The 15,091-nt window shown below is 38.1% G+C and overlaps 1 protein-coding gene and 1 pseudogene across 2 annotated transcripts in view; both read right to left on the bottom strand.

Annotated features, from left to right (window-relative positions):
- LOC123334365 (UDP-glucuronosyltransferase 2C1-like) overlaps positions 1-8,248 on the bottom strand; it is a 30,611-nt gene extending 22,363 nt beyond the window's left edge. Inside the window, exon 1 of one of the 2 annotated variants that reach the window (XM_045166280.1) lies at positions 7,425-8,245. In XM_045166280.1, coding sequence (XP_045022215.1) covers positions 7,425-8,145 — 721 coding nt within the window. In that variant the 5' untranslated portion in view covers positions 8,146-8,245. Of the gene's footprint in view, positions 1-7,424 lie in introns of both variants that reach the window. The other variant, XR_006641269.1, reaches the window with a different exon arrangement.
- A 2,670-nt stretch (positions 8,249-10,918) lies between these two features.
- Positions 10,919-15,091, bottom strand: part of LOC112586182 — a 39,417-nt pseudogene continuing 35,244 nt past the window's right edge.

The raw sequence follows: 15,091 nt of genomic DNA, 5'->3' as shown, positions 1-15,091 counted from the left end.
CACAAAGAATCCAACAGGACTGAGCAACTTTCACTTTCACTTTCAAACACAGATTTAAGTATGGAGTGAAGCCAAAGCCTGTTGCTTTCTCTCTGTCAATGGAGTCTTTCATCTTGATCTAAGCCTGAGCCCACTCAGTGCTCCTATAAGTACAAGAAACTTAGGGAGCGATTCTCAGCCTTCTATGGTAGAGTCACAACTTCTTCTCTAGAATTCCAATTTATCTCATCCTCATTGCTCCAAAAGCCTCTGATTATGTTGAAAAACAACTTGTCTTTTGCCCATCTTTTTTTCTATTATTTTCAAGTGTGTTGTCGCAACTAATTACATCCTGAATACTTTTAAAACAATTCTTAAAATGATTGTCTCCTTTGCTATAGTAAAGGAAATTTCCTATTTTACAAGATTTTGTCCTCTTTGCTGAAAATATTGCACTGCATAATAATCTCTGGTGGTGAAATAGTTTCTATTTTATAGTGAATCTTACCCAGAGTTTTGGTGTCCTTTTGAAATATGTGCTCTGTGTCACTGATGGGAGGAAATAATAGCCATCTGGTTTCTCACTTCATGGCTTTGTGAATATTCTCCTTGATGTTCTAAGTGTGCTGAAGTTTTTATTAGAAAAATAGAAAGGATTTTGCACTCCTAGGAAGATCTATCTGCAATTAGAGATCAAGGCAAATCTCAGCAAAAGAGGGCCTTGACTCTAGTGATTACAATATCCACTTTCATACTCAGCACATATCTTTCGGAAAATGTGTGCATGTTTTATTTTTTATTTTTTTACTTTTCTCTAACTTTTGAGTTAAAATACATTGAAATTAATTGTTAACTGGTATATTTATGTCTGGTAGAAATTATCATTTCCAAATTATGATTTTATTGCCCTATGGGATTTTTTTGGACCATTTTTGTGTCTAACCTAGTGCTCTTATCCTAAAATTCCTTTACCCCTCAAGAGGTTTATAAATAGTTTCTCGATTTTTTTAATGAATATTTTCTTATTTTCTCATCAATTATTTGAACATAACTATGACATGCTTTAATGAATAATTTTATAAATTATTTATTAATTTATAATTATATATAAATTTACATTCATTGCAGCCAAAAATTAAAAGGCACTTATTCCTTGGAAGAAAAGTTATGACCTACCTAGATAGCATATTCAAAAGCAGAGACATTACTTTGCCAACAAAGGTCCATCTAGTCAAGGCTATGGTTTTTCCAGTGGTCATGTATGGATGTGAGAGTTGGAATGTGAAGAAAGCTGAGCACTGAAGAATCGATGCTTTTGAACTGTGGTGTTGGAGAAGACTCTTGAGAGTCCCTTGGACTGCAAGGAGATCAATCAAGTCAATCCTAAAAGAAATCAATCCTGACTCTTCATGGAAGGACTGATGCTGAAGCTGAAACTCCAATACTTTGGCCACCTGATGTGAAGAACTGACTCACTGGAAATGAAACTGATGTTGGGCAAGACTGAAGGCAGGAGAAGAAGGGATGACAGAGGATGAGGTGGTTGGATGGCCTCACCGACTCAATGGACATGAGTTTGAGTAGGCTAAGGGAGTTGGTGATGTACAGAGAAGCCTGGCAAGCTGTTATCCATGGGGTTTCAAAGAATCGGACGTGACTGAGTGACTGAACTGAACTGAAAGTATAAGGAAAAATGAACTAGTTGAACTAATTCCAAATAACAGCCACTGCACACTTCACAGTAAGAGAAATGATCAACAAAACAAGAAGGCAGCCTATGAAAACAGAAAAAGTATTTGCAAACCATGTGTCTGTGTAGGTGTGGTTATTGTTGTTGTTCAGTCATTTGTTCACGTCCTACATTTTGCAGTACCATGGACTGCAGCAACTCAGGCTTTCCTATCCTTCACCATCTCCCGGAGCCTGCTCAAACTCATATCCACTGAGACAGTAGTTCCATCCAAACAGCTGATCTTCTGTCATCCCTATTTCCTCCTGCCTTAAATCCTGCCCAGCATCAGGATCTTTTCTAGTAAGATGGCTCTTCATATCAACTGGCCAAAATTTTGGTGCTTCAGCTTCAGCATCAATCCTTCCAATGAATACTCAGGATTGATTTCCTTTAGGATTGACTGGTTTGATCTCCTTGCAGTCTAAGGGACTCTCAAGAGGCTTCTCCAACACCACAGTTCAAAAGCATCAGTTCTTCCGTGCTCGGCCTTCTTTATGGTCCAACTGTGGCATCAACAAAAAACTACCGGTTCAAACCATAGCTTTGACTATATGGACATTTGTTGCCTAGGTAATGTCTCTGCTTTTTAATATGCTGTCTAGGTTTGTAATAGCTTTTCTTCCAATGTGTAAGGATCTTTTAATTTCATGTCTGCAGTCATCATTTGCAGTGATTTTGGAGCCCAAGGAAATAAAGTCTCTCACTGTTTCCATTGCTTCCCCATCTTTTTCTATGAAGTGATGGGACTGGATGCCATGATATTCATTTTTTGAACGTTGTGTTAAACCAATTTTTCACTCTCCTCTTTCACTTTCATTAAGTGTCTCTGTTGTTCCTCTTCACTTTCTGCCATAATGGTGGTATCATCTGCATATCTGAGGTTATTGGTATTTCTCTTGGCAATCTAGATTCCAGTTTGTGCTTCATCCATCCTGGCATTTTGCATGATGTACTCTGCATATAAGTTAAATAAGCAAGAAGTGGTTATACCTGATATACGTCAGCCTTGACATATATCTTTCCCAATTTGGAACCAGTCTGTTGTTCCAGGTCCAGTTCTTACTGTTGATTTTGACCTCCATACAAGCTTTGCAGGAGTCAGGTAAGGTGGTCTGGTATTCCTATCTCTTGAAGAATTTTTCCATTATTTTGTAATCCACACAGTCAAAGGCTTTGGCACAGTCAATAAAGCAGAAGTAGATGTTTTTCTGGAACTCTCTTTCTTTTTCTATGATCCAACATATGATGGCAATTGATCTCTGGTTCCTTGGCCTTTTCTAAATCCAGCTTGAACATCTGATATTTCTCAGTTCATCTAGTGTTCCAGCCTGGCTTTGAGAATATTCAGCATTAGTTTGCTAGTGTGTGAGATGAGTGCAATTTTGAGGTACTTTGAACATTCTTTGGCATAGCTTTTCTTTGGGATTGCAATGAAACCTAATCTTATGCAGTCCTGTTGTCACTGCTGAGTTTTCCAAATTTGCTGGCTTACTGACTGCAGCACTTTCACAGCATCATCTTTTAGGACTTGAAATAGCTCAACCGGAATTTCATCACCTCCACTAGCTTTGTTCAGAGTGATGCTTCCTAAGGTCCACTTAACTTCGGACTCCAGGATGTCTGGCTCTATGTGAATGATCACAACATCATAGTTATCTGGGTCATGAAGATCTTTTTTGCATAGTTCTTCCATGTATTCTTGCCACCTCTTCTTAATTTGTTCTGTTATGTCCATACCATTTCTGTTCTTTATTGTGCCCATCTTTGCATGAAATGTTCCCTTAGCATCTCTAATTTTCTTGAAGAGATCTCTAGTCTTTTCCATTCTATTTTTTTTTTTTTCTATTTCTTTGCATTTGTCACTTAAGAAGGCTTTCTTATCTCTCCTTGCTATTCTTTGGAACTCTGTGTTCAGATGGATATAGCTTTCCTTTTCTCTTTCACCTTTAGCTTCTCTTCTTTTCTCAGCTAATTGTTAGGACTCTTCAGATGTTTTGCCTTTTGTATTTCCTTTTGTTGGGGATAGTCTTGATCACTTCCTCCTGTACAATGTCATGAACCTCTGTCCATAGTTCTTCAAGCACTCTATCAGATCTCATTCCTTAAACCTATTTGTCATTTCCACTGTATAATCGTATGGGATTTGACTTAGGTCATACCTGAATGGTCTAGTGGTTTTCCCTACTTTCTTCAATTAAAGTCTGAATTGGGCAATAAGGAGTTCATGGTCTGTGCCACAGTCAGCTCCCGATATTGTTTTTGCTGACTGTATTCTCTGTCTTTGACTCTAAAGAATATAACCAATCTGATTCCAGTGTTGAACATCTGGTCATGTCCATGCATAGAGTCTTCTCTTGTGCTGATGAGGAGGGTGTTTGCTATGACCAGTTCCTTCTCTTGACTAAACTCTGTTAGCCTTTGCCCTGCTTCATTTTGTACTCCATGGCCAAGTTCGTTTGTTACTCCAGGTATCTCTTAACCTCCTGCTTTTGCCTTCCAGTCCCCTATGATGAAAAGGACATCAACAAACAAGACAGAAGAGTAAAAGGTTTTGTGCTCATCTTCTCCTGTGTGAATTCCAAAGTTGCAACTAGCTGCTGAACAACCATGGACAGGAGAATGTTGGAGTCCACCAAAAAAAAGATATCCCAATTCCAAGGGCAAAGGAGAAGTCCAAGTAAGATGGTAGGAGGGGCAAAATTGCATTTATAATCAAGCCCCATACTTGCCAGAGATGTTTGGAGGACTCAAGCAAAATCTTGTGCCCACCAAGACCCAGACGTCCCTGCCACAGAGACTGAGCCAGACTTGCCTTTGATTGTTTGAGTGTCTCGTGCACAGGTACAGGTCAGCGTGGTTTGCGGTGGGAACAGGGACTGACTGTGGCAAACCTGGATTACCCAGCGTGTGGCATGAGCCTCATGGAGGAGGTCGCCATTAGCCCCACCATAGAGCCACTGAGCACATGACATACAAACTGCAGAACAATTATAAAAAAGAAATTCTCACACTGGTAAGAAAGTTCTAGGACCCAGAACAGATTTTCCAACCTGGGAATCCAGCAAATCCAACTGAGAACCCCTAGGAAATTTGACTTTGGAGGCCGTGGGAGACTGAGCCAGACTTGCCTTTGAGTGTTCAGGAGTCTCTGGTAGAGACATGGGTTGAAAGTTTTGCCTCAGGCTAAACAACAGGGAAGGAACCCAGCCACACCTATCAGCAGAAAATTGGATTAAAGATTCACTGAACATGGCCCCTCCCATCAGAACAAAACCCAGTTTCCCCCACAGATAGTCTCTCTCATCAGGAAACTTCCACAAGCCTCTTATCCTTTTCATCAGAGGGCAGACAGAATGAAAACCACAGTCACAGAAAACTAACCACACTGATCACATGGACCATAGCCTTGTCTAACTCAGTGAAACTGTGAGCCATGCCTTGTAGGGCCTCCCAAGACTAATGGGTCACGGTGGAAAGTTCTGACAAAACCTGGTACACTGGAGAAGACAATGCCAAATCACTTCAGTATTTTTGCCTTCAGAACCCCACAAACAGTATGAAAAGGCAAAAAGATATGACACTGAAAGATGAAATCCCGAGGTCGGTAGATGCCCAATATGCTACTGGGGAAGAGTGGAGGAATAACTCCAGATATAATGAAGAGATGGAGCAAAAGCAAAAATAATGCCCAGGTGTAGATGTGACTGGTGATGGAAGTAAAGTCCGATGCTGTAAGAAGAATATTGCATAGGAACTTGGAATGTTCAGTCCATGAATCAGTATAAATTGGAAGTGATCAAAAAGACAATAGCAAGAGTGAATATAGACATTTTAGGAATCAGTGAACTAAAATGAACTGGAATGGGTGAATTTAATTCAGCTGACCATTATGTCTACTATCATGGGCAAGGATCACTTAGAAGAAATGGGAGGGTCTCTCATAGTCAAGAAAGAAGTGTGAAATGCAGTACTTGGGTCCAGTCTCAAAAAGGACAGAAGTAGAAATTAGAAGTTCTCAAATAAATACTATCTGTATTTATGCATAGTGATAGATATTATGGAGAGATAATATTAATATGTGATAGGTATTATAATATGTGATAGATATTATGTGATATAGATATTATGTGATAGATATTATGTGATAATATAGATATCACATAGATAATATGTGATAGATATTATGTGATAGATATAGTGATAATATCTATCACTATATTAAATAGTGATAGATATTATGGAGTGATAATATTAATATCTATAATATTATAGAAATTATTTGGTGATTATTTCACAATAGATACAAATATCTAATCATCTTGTTGTATACCTGTGTTGAAACAAAATTATTTTTAGTCTGGGGAAGCAAAATTTTGCATTGAGCCACTGCCTGACACTCCCTTTTTTAGTGTGCAATGTGCTTCTGCATTATACATTAACTAGATCCCCTCAGAAGACACAGGGAAGTTTACTCTACAAAAAAAATTTCATCCTGGCACCAGCAAGGTAACTCATTATAAGCTAACATTCTTTCCTTAATCTTTTAAGGGGTCACAATGACCCACTTCTCATTTTTTAGGACTACATAAACTGGCAATATAATGTTCTGATGTATAACACTTTCAAGAATAACCTCTTCCCTCAAAAACGTATATGACAGTTCTTTAACTTCTAATGGGCAGAGCATTCCTCAGAGCTTCCTAACAGATTTTCTCCAGGGTTATAATCCTCATATTGGCTCAAATGAAATCTTCCATACTATTCTAGGTTGACTATTGACTAATTTTTTGTCACCATCTGAAACTAATACAATGCTGCATGTTAGTAATACCTTAAAAAATCTAACTAAATAATACATGAAAGGTACTGTTTTCTATAAGGTAATTTGCCTCTTATGCAAAATTTCCTTATCATAATCACGTAAACATAATAAAAAATAAATTATTCAAAAGCAAATTATAAAGGGTAAATGGGCTTGTTCAAACAGAGAAAAAATTAATGCTCAGGGTCAAAAGTCACTAGTTGACGTCTAATGACCTCTAACCTTAAATAGAACAAGAACAAATCACTGAAGTGAGGTAAAAATCTAGAAACTTGGTCCTATAGGAAAAAGTCTTCTTTTATTTTTACACTATTGAAAACAAGACCAAATGAAACCAAACTACATTATTATTTTCTAGTTTCATGCTCATCACATTGCAAACCTTGTCATAAATTAACCATTCCTTCATAGAACACAAATATAAGGCCTTAGGAAGAGCAAGTTAATCAGAAAGACAACAGGTTGTGAAACAGGAGAAGCAAGAACACAGAGTAGTCCAAGGTTATGGAAATTAAGCAGACTGTCAGATTTGGGTTTTCCAGACACTCCAAAAACTTAAGCTTAAATATAGAGAATATTCCTTCTTGGATATATATCAGGGTTCCCCTGGTGGCTCAGATGGTAAAGAATCAATCTGAAATACAGGAGACCCGGGTTTGATCTGTGGATTGGGAAGATCCCCTAGAAGAGGGAATTTTATGATTCAATCATATAGCACAAAACCAAAAAAAAAAAAAAAGAGAGAGAGAGAGAGACAGAGTGTTATTAATTTTTACATTCAAAACAGTGTAGCCACCCTAAAATACCATTTGTAAGTTTTCATACAGTTAGATAAATGTTTACAATATTTATAGAATATAAGAATATTTATTATACACATATTATTCTTACCTAAAACCTTGCTGTAATATTCATCCCATTCTGGAAATATATAATATGAATATATCATGTCACTCACTGTATACAGTAACCAGTTCTCCAGCCTTTGTCTAAAAGTCATCTTGTCTGTCAGTCTTGATGTGACACCAGGAACATATGAAGAAGGCATAGGAAGCCCAGCACACAGTCTTTCAATGACATTCCCATAGAAAAACCGAAAAGTGAATATAAATGGAATATTCAGGAGTTCAGCCACCAATTCCCCACAAAAACTTAAAGGGTCAGCAATACAGACATCGAACTTGGCTGCCTGTAGCCTGCTGAGTAACTCCTTGTTTGTGATAGCACTGTCACACACTCTTTTGTTTATTAATAAAAATTTTCTGACTAAGTCTGCCAGTTTTATTTGCATTTCCCACCATGAGAGTTTTGGCAGTTCAAAAATTTCTTCATAGAGAATGGTACTGAACTCTTCCATGAAAGTTTCTTTAGTTACTGAAAGCTGGAGGATCTCCACATGATAGGGAGTCTTGGTATGATCAATCAGAAGATTTTGTGAAGGTACCAGGACAGTTATCTCATGCCCACGAAGGTGAAGCTCTTCTAGAATAACTTGTAAATTAATCCAGTGACTAAAATCCACAGGCCATACAAGAACTTTTCCCGTCCTCCCGGAGTCAAGGAGACATAGATGCAGCATGAAAAGGACGCAGAAGCCTTTCACAGTCTTCATGGTTAACTCTTGCTTGAATTAAATCTTAAACCAAGTGCATGAAACTCACAATCCAAAGATCTCTCCTTAACAATCTCTATCAGTTTATAGCAGGTTGGACTGAACTTTGAAGTGTGTACTTTGTATTATGGATTAAAATGGAAAGCAACTGCTTTGAAGTGATTAAAAAAAAAAAAAAACCTTGATAAAATACAATACACTGAGTTAGGAAATATATACTCAGGCTTAAACACAAATCCATAATAATTTCTAAGTAATATTTGAAAACCCAACATTATGTGATTTCATATTCTATTAAGGCTAGATTATTTGGATTGTTTTTCCTGGTTTTATTTTTGTGCTCATTTGAACAGGAAGATCTCTGTAGTGTTTCTTTTACTGATAACTCTTCTAGATATTTTAGGTACAGAAGAGATCATCACTTAATGCCAGAAATACGCACAGTTTAAGAGATGTTAAGGCAAGGAGATTTATTTTATTTTTAATTTTATATTGGATTGTAGTTGATTAACAATGTGTTAGTTTCAGGTGTACAGCAAAGTGATTCAGTTACACATGTACATATATCTGCTCTTTTCAAAATTCTTTTCACATTTACATTGCTACAGAATATTGAGCAGAATTTCCTCTGCTATATATATATATAGTAAGTTCTTATTGGTTCAACTATTTGAAATATAGTAGTCTATATCTGCTAATCCCTTTTGTAACCTTAAGTTTGTTTAGAGTGTGTAAGTCTGTTTTCATTTTGTAAATAAGGTTTTTGTTTTTTGTTTTTTGTTTTTTTATTTTGTTTTGTTTTGCACAAATAAGCAACGTGGTACCTATCTTTCTCTGTATTCCTTATACACTTAGTATGATAACTTCCAGATCTATCTGTGTTGCTGCAATATTTTGAAGATTAATCCCTGTCTATTTCTTCATCTGTAAATGTTTTTTTCCCACTCCAAAGGTTGTCTTCCTATTTTGATCATGTTCCGTTTTGTTGTGCAACAGCCTTTGAGTTCAATTTGATCCCAGTTTTGTTTTCATTTCCAATACTCTTGGAAATGGATCAAAAAAAAGATATCATTGTGATTTATTCAAAGAATGTTTTGGTGTTTGGTCTTACATTTAGGTCTTTAATCCATTTTGAGTTAACTTTTGTGTATGGTGTTAAATTGTGTACTATTTTCATTCCTTTACATGTATCTTTCCAGTTTTCCCAGCACCACCTATTGAAGATCCTGGTTTTTTATCCACAGTTAGAGATTGATGATAGGTCTGTGGGTTTATTTCTGGACTTTCTATACTGTTCCAGTGATCTATATCTGTTTTGTGCCAATACCATACTGTCTTGATGACTATAGCTTTGTAGTGTTGTCTGGGCAAGCTTATTTCTCCACCTTGTTTTTTCTTTCTCAAAATTGTTTTCATCATTCAGGGTCTTTCGTGTCTCCCTAATTTTTTTTTTTTTTAATTGTGATAGTTGATGAAAAATTCCATCGGTAATTTGGTAGGGAGTACTTTGAATCTGCAGATTGCCTTGAATACTGTAGAAATTTTGATAATATTGATCCTTCCAATTCCAGGCTATGGTATGTCTTTCCATGCGAAGAGCTTCATTGGGAAAGACCCTGGGAAAGATTGAGGGTTGGCGGAGAAGGGTACGACAGAGGATGAGACGGTTGGATGACATAACTGGCTAAATGAACATGGGTTTGGGTGAACTCCAGGAGTTGGTGATGGACAGGGAAGCCTGGCCTGCTGAGCTTCATGGGGTCGCAAAGAGTCGGACATGACTGAGCGACTGAACTAAACTAGATTTTTCATAGCTTTTCTTCTGAGGAGCAAGAGTCTTTTAATTTTATGGCTACAGTCACCATCCACAGTGATTTTCGAAGACAAGAAAGCACTGTTTCCACTTTTCCTCCTTCTATTTGCCATGAAATGATTGGACCAGATGCCATGATTTTCATTTTTTTTTTTTTAAACGCTCAGCTTTAAGCCTCTTTTACCCTCTTTTACCTCTTTTACCCTCTTTTACCCTCTTTTACCCTCATCAAAAGGCTATTTAGTTCCTTTTTACTTTCTGTCATTAGAGAGGTATCAACTGTGTATCATCTGAGGTTGATATTTCTGCAGCAATCTCAATTCCTACTTGTGATTCATCCAGACCAGCATTTCACATGATGCACTCTGCATACAGTTAAATAAACAGAATGACAATATACAGCCTTATTGTACTTAAGTTATTTTAAAAGAGTGGGTATTAAATTCCAGTCATTTACTTTGGTCTATCATATCAATAACCATGCAAACATACAAGAGTCAGCTAGTTCTCTGAAGCCAAGAAGTGTTACAACACAAATGAAGTACTATCATTATTAATATCCAAATGAAGGATAATCTTCAAATGAGAAACACCACTAACACACACAAAAGCAATGTTTTGTATTCCAAAGGGGACAAAGTCTAATGTGGAATAATATGGAAGGAAATTGATGGTGTAAAATGTGCTTTACAACAGAGTAGAAACCCTAACAGGCTTCAATATTCCTTACTGGCAAAGAAGCTCTGTCTAGAGTGTGTTCTGCATTAGTTCTTGTATACTTCTTTTAGAGAATATGAAATAATTATTGAGTATTGAACCCTAAATTATGTTATATATTTAAGAAATATTCAACCTGATCAGTATGGAAATAGAATAAATCATTATGTTCCTGAGGCCTCAAACAGCATCTCAACTGGTTGAACTAAAAGCAACGAATAAAATAAAGCATGAAGTCTTTAATGGTAACAATTTCCATGTGTTTATTCATCTGTCGTATCTTTGTAAAGAATAGATTATTTTAAACCTTAATTCTGAATCATGTGGCATATTTTTGGAGTGAGTCTTTGATCTTTAACATGATAAGTTGAAGAATAGAGAAGAACCCAGAAGAACAGGAGAGAAATCTTTCCAAATCAGTGGCTGGATTATTCAGATAGACTCTGTCAAGTTTTCTAGTTCAACTGTTTTAAAAAAAAAAAAAAAGGCAGAAAAACTACTCTCTCTTTTTCTTCTTTGAAGTCTTACCAAGCTTCCAGTAACAAAACAGACAACATTTAGTGACCAGGAATGCAACACTTGCCACACAGGCTAGCAGGAAGACAATCACATCCAAAGAGTGGTACTGGAACCAGTTGAGGTCATGGAAGGCTGGTCGAAGGTGCTTGGCTCCTTTGTGGCGCATGACAAACTCAACCCAGAAGACTGCTCGGTTCAGGGGTTTCACAGGCTGATCATGGTGAATCCTTGATAACTTCATAGCATTCTCTTTATACCTAAAATTGAATAAATAAACAGCAACTTGAAAAGTTCATTAAGGACATGATATACCTAAAGCAGTTATATATTATAAAAATATATTGTGTAATTAATTATATGATAAGTTGTATCATAAATGATATCACCAAGAATATGAAAATCATACGAAATTTTGTTTCCTCGAGATATTTCTAGATGTGATGGCTCATCAGTTTGAATGTGTTGGATGCTTTATAGTCTCAGTAATTATTGGAAGTGGGAGAGAAAATAATTTCCAGTTGGATATAGCATTCTGAAAGTACAGAAATAGGAATGATTATTAGAATGTGTAGCTTGAGAATACAGAATTTTGATCTAACTTGCTGAGTGTGGTATTGGGAACATGATAGTGACAGGAAGCAGCATGGAGGGGAAGGTCTATGAAAAAGGAACCCTTTCTCCACTCCTTCACTCTTCCCCAGTTTTGGGCTGGAGTGTCAGTGTTAACAAGACTTCAGCAGTAACAGGAAATGGTTTCGGTCTGTTATCTTCATGGTCCTGACATTTCAGATGAAAGCAAAAAAAGCTTCATGTGACCCTCTGGGCAAGAAGTATGGCCTGAGACTCAATAGATGCTGGCATTTTTGCTTCATTCTAAAGAGGGCTGGGAGAAGGCAATGGCACTCCACTCCAGTGCCATTTTCCTTGCCTGGAAAATCCCATGGATGGAGGAGCCTGGAAGGCTGCAGTCCATGGGGTCACTGAAGGTCGGACATGACTGAGCAACTTCACTTTCACTTTTCACTTTCATGCATTGAGAAGGAAATGGCAACCCACTCCAGTGTTCTTGCCTGGAGAATCACAGGGATGGGGGAGCCTGGTGGGCTGCCATCTGTGGGGTCGCACAGAGCCAGACACGACTGAAGTGACTTAGCAGCAGCAGCAAAGAGGGCTGTGTGTTGAAAACCAGAAACATTACTCTGCCAACAAAGGTCTGAATAGTCAAGGCTATAGTCTTCCTAAGGTAAAATGCCAAATAACTGATGCCTTCAACTGTGGTGCTAGAGAAGACTCCTGAAAGTCTCTTGGATAGCAAGGAGATCAAACCAGTCAATCATAAGGGAGATCAACCCTGAATATTCACTGGAAGTACTGATGTTGAAGCTGAAGCTCCTGTATTTTGGTCATCTGATAACAGACAACTCATTGGAAAAGTATATGATACTGGGAAAGATTAAGGATAGAAGAAGAGGGCATCAGAGGATGAGACAGTTGGATGGCAACACTTAAAATGAACATGAACTTGGGCAAACTCTGGGAGATGGTGAGGAACAGAGAGCCCCGGTATGCTGCAGTTCATGGGGTTGCAAAGAGTAGACACGACTGGGTGACTGAACAACAATAACAGAGGGCTGCACATGCGGTGGTGAGATGGGAGGATGGCAATGCATAGAACACTACCCCTTCTAACTTCTGTCAAGGAACAGAAGACCCCACGAGGATTTGGTTGAAGGCTTTGAGTGGTTGACATAGAAGCAAAATTTCCTTGGGTTTGTGAAGGAGGAAGTTATTTACCCACACCAAAGTGCAATCATCATTGACAGAGAATACACAATATTAAATTGTCGAAAATCATGGGAAAGCATGTAAAAAGTTTTGAGGAAAAGAACTATACACCATAAAAAAAAAAAAAAAAAAAAAGCCCTGCTGCCCTTTCATTAAAAAAAAAAAAAAAAAATAGGCAGACCTTTCCTAATACACAGGAATTAAGAAATGAGTACTTCTGAATATATCTCAGGGAAACAAATAATCGTGACAGAAGTTCCATGACAGACACAGAAACATAATATTTATCAGATAAAAAATCAATAAAATAAATAGATGTACTCTATCAGGACATAAACTGCTTCATTAAGTACATATAAATATGAAACTAATGCTAAATGATATTGGAAATTGTGGTCATGGACAAGATTAGTACATTGTAAGCTTTGATAACATTGCACTGTTAATATAGCAAAAAAATAAGATGTGATGTTAAGAGACACTGATGGAACCTGGTGTTGTTTTAAAGAGTAAAGTGAGTCAGAAAGAGAAAAACGAACATCATATATTAATATTGTAACCTAGAAAAAAAAATAGTACTGATAACCCCATTTGTAGGGTAGGAATAGAAGTACAGATGTAGAGAACAGATTTGTGGACACAGCAGGAGTAGTACCCAGTTGGACGAATTGAGTGAGTAGTCCTAACATCCATACACTATCATGTGTAAAGTAGACAGGCAGTTAGAAGTTGCTGTATACCACAAGCAGCTCAGCCTGGTGCTCTGGGTCTTCCTAGGTGGCACAGTGGTAAAGAATCTGCAGGAGAAGCACAGACACAAGTTTCATCCCTGGTTCAGGGAGATCCTCAGGAGGAAGAAATAGCAAACCACTCCAGCATTCTGCACTGGAAAATCCTACTAACAGAGGAGCCTAGCAGGCAACAGTTGATGGGGTCAAAAAGACGTGGACACCTTAGAGATTGCCACAAAAACAGAGAGGGGTGGGATGGGATGCAGGTCAGAGACAGGCTCATGAGGGAGGGATATATATATACTTAGCATGATTCATGTTGTACTTGAGAAGGGAATGGCAAACCACTTCAGCATTCTGCTTTGAGAAACCCATAAACAGTATGAAAAGGCAAAACAATATAACACCTAAAGAGGAACCCTCCCCAGGTCTGTAGGTGTCCAATATGTGACTGAAGAAGTCAGAGAAACAGCCCCAAAAGGAATGAAGAGGCTGACCCATAGTGAAAATGACAGCTATTTGTGGATGTCTCTGGTGGTGAAAGGGAGTACGTCAAGGCTGTATATTGTCACCCTGCTTATTTAACTTATATGCAGAGTACATCATGAGAAACACTGGGCTGGAAGAAGCACAAGCTGGAATCAAGATTGCCAGGAAAAATATCAATAACCTCAGATATGCAGATGATACCACCCTTATGGCAGAAAGTGAAGAAGAACTAAAGAACCTCTTGATGAAAGTGAAAGAGGAGAGTGAAAAAGTTGGCTTAAAGCTCAACATTCAGAAAATGAAGATCATGGCATCTGGCCCCATCACTTTATGGGAAATAGATGGGGAAACAGTGGAAACAGTGGCAGACTTTATTTTTCTGGGCTCCAAAATCACTCCAGATGGTGATTGCAGCCATGAAATTAAAAGACGCTTACTCCTTGGAAGGAAAGTTATGACCAACCTAGATAGCATATTCAAAAGCAGAGACATTACTTTGCCAACAAAGGTCCATCTAGTCAAGGCTGTTGAGAAGGCAATGGCAACCACTTCAGTACTCTTGCTGGAAAATCCCATGGATGGAGAGGCCTGATGGGCCGCAGTCCATGGGGTCACTAGGAGTGGGACGTGACTGAGCGACTTCACTTTCACTTTTCACTTTGATGCATTGGAGAAGGAAATGGCAGCCCACTCCAGTGTTCTTGCCTGGAGAATCCCAGGGATGGGGGAGCCTGGTGGGCTGCCCTCTATGGGGTCTCACAGAGTTGGACACGACTGAAGCGACTTAGCAGCAGCAGTCAAGGCTATGGTTTTTCCTATGGTCATATATGGATGTGAGAGTTGGACTGTGAGGAAAGCTGAGTGCCAAAGAATTGATGCTTTTGAACTGTGA

This window comes from Bubalus bubalis, chromosome 7 (assembly GCF_019923935.1).
Source record: "Bubalus bubalis isolate 160015118507 breed Murrah chromosome 7, NDDB_SH_1, whole genome shotgun sequence".
Lineage (NCBI taxonomy): Eukaryota > Metazoa > Chordata > Mammalia > Artiodactyla > Bovidae > Bubalus > Bubalus bubalis.
Note: the sequence above shows the minus strand (reverse complement) of the source record. Positions and strands in the feature narration are given on the sequence as shown.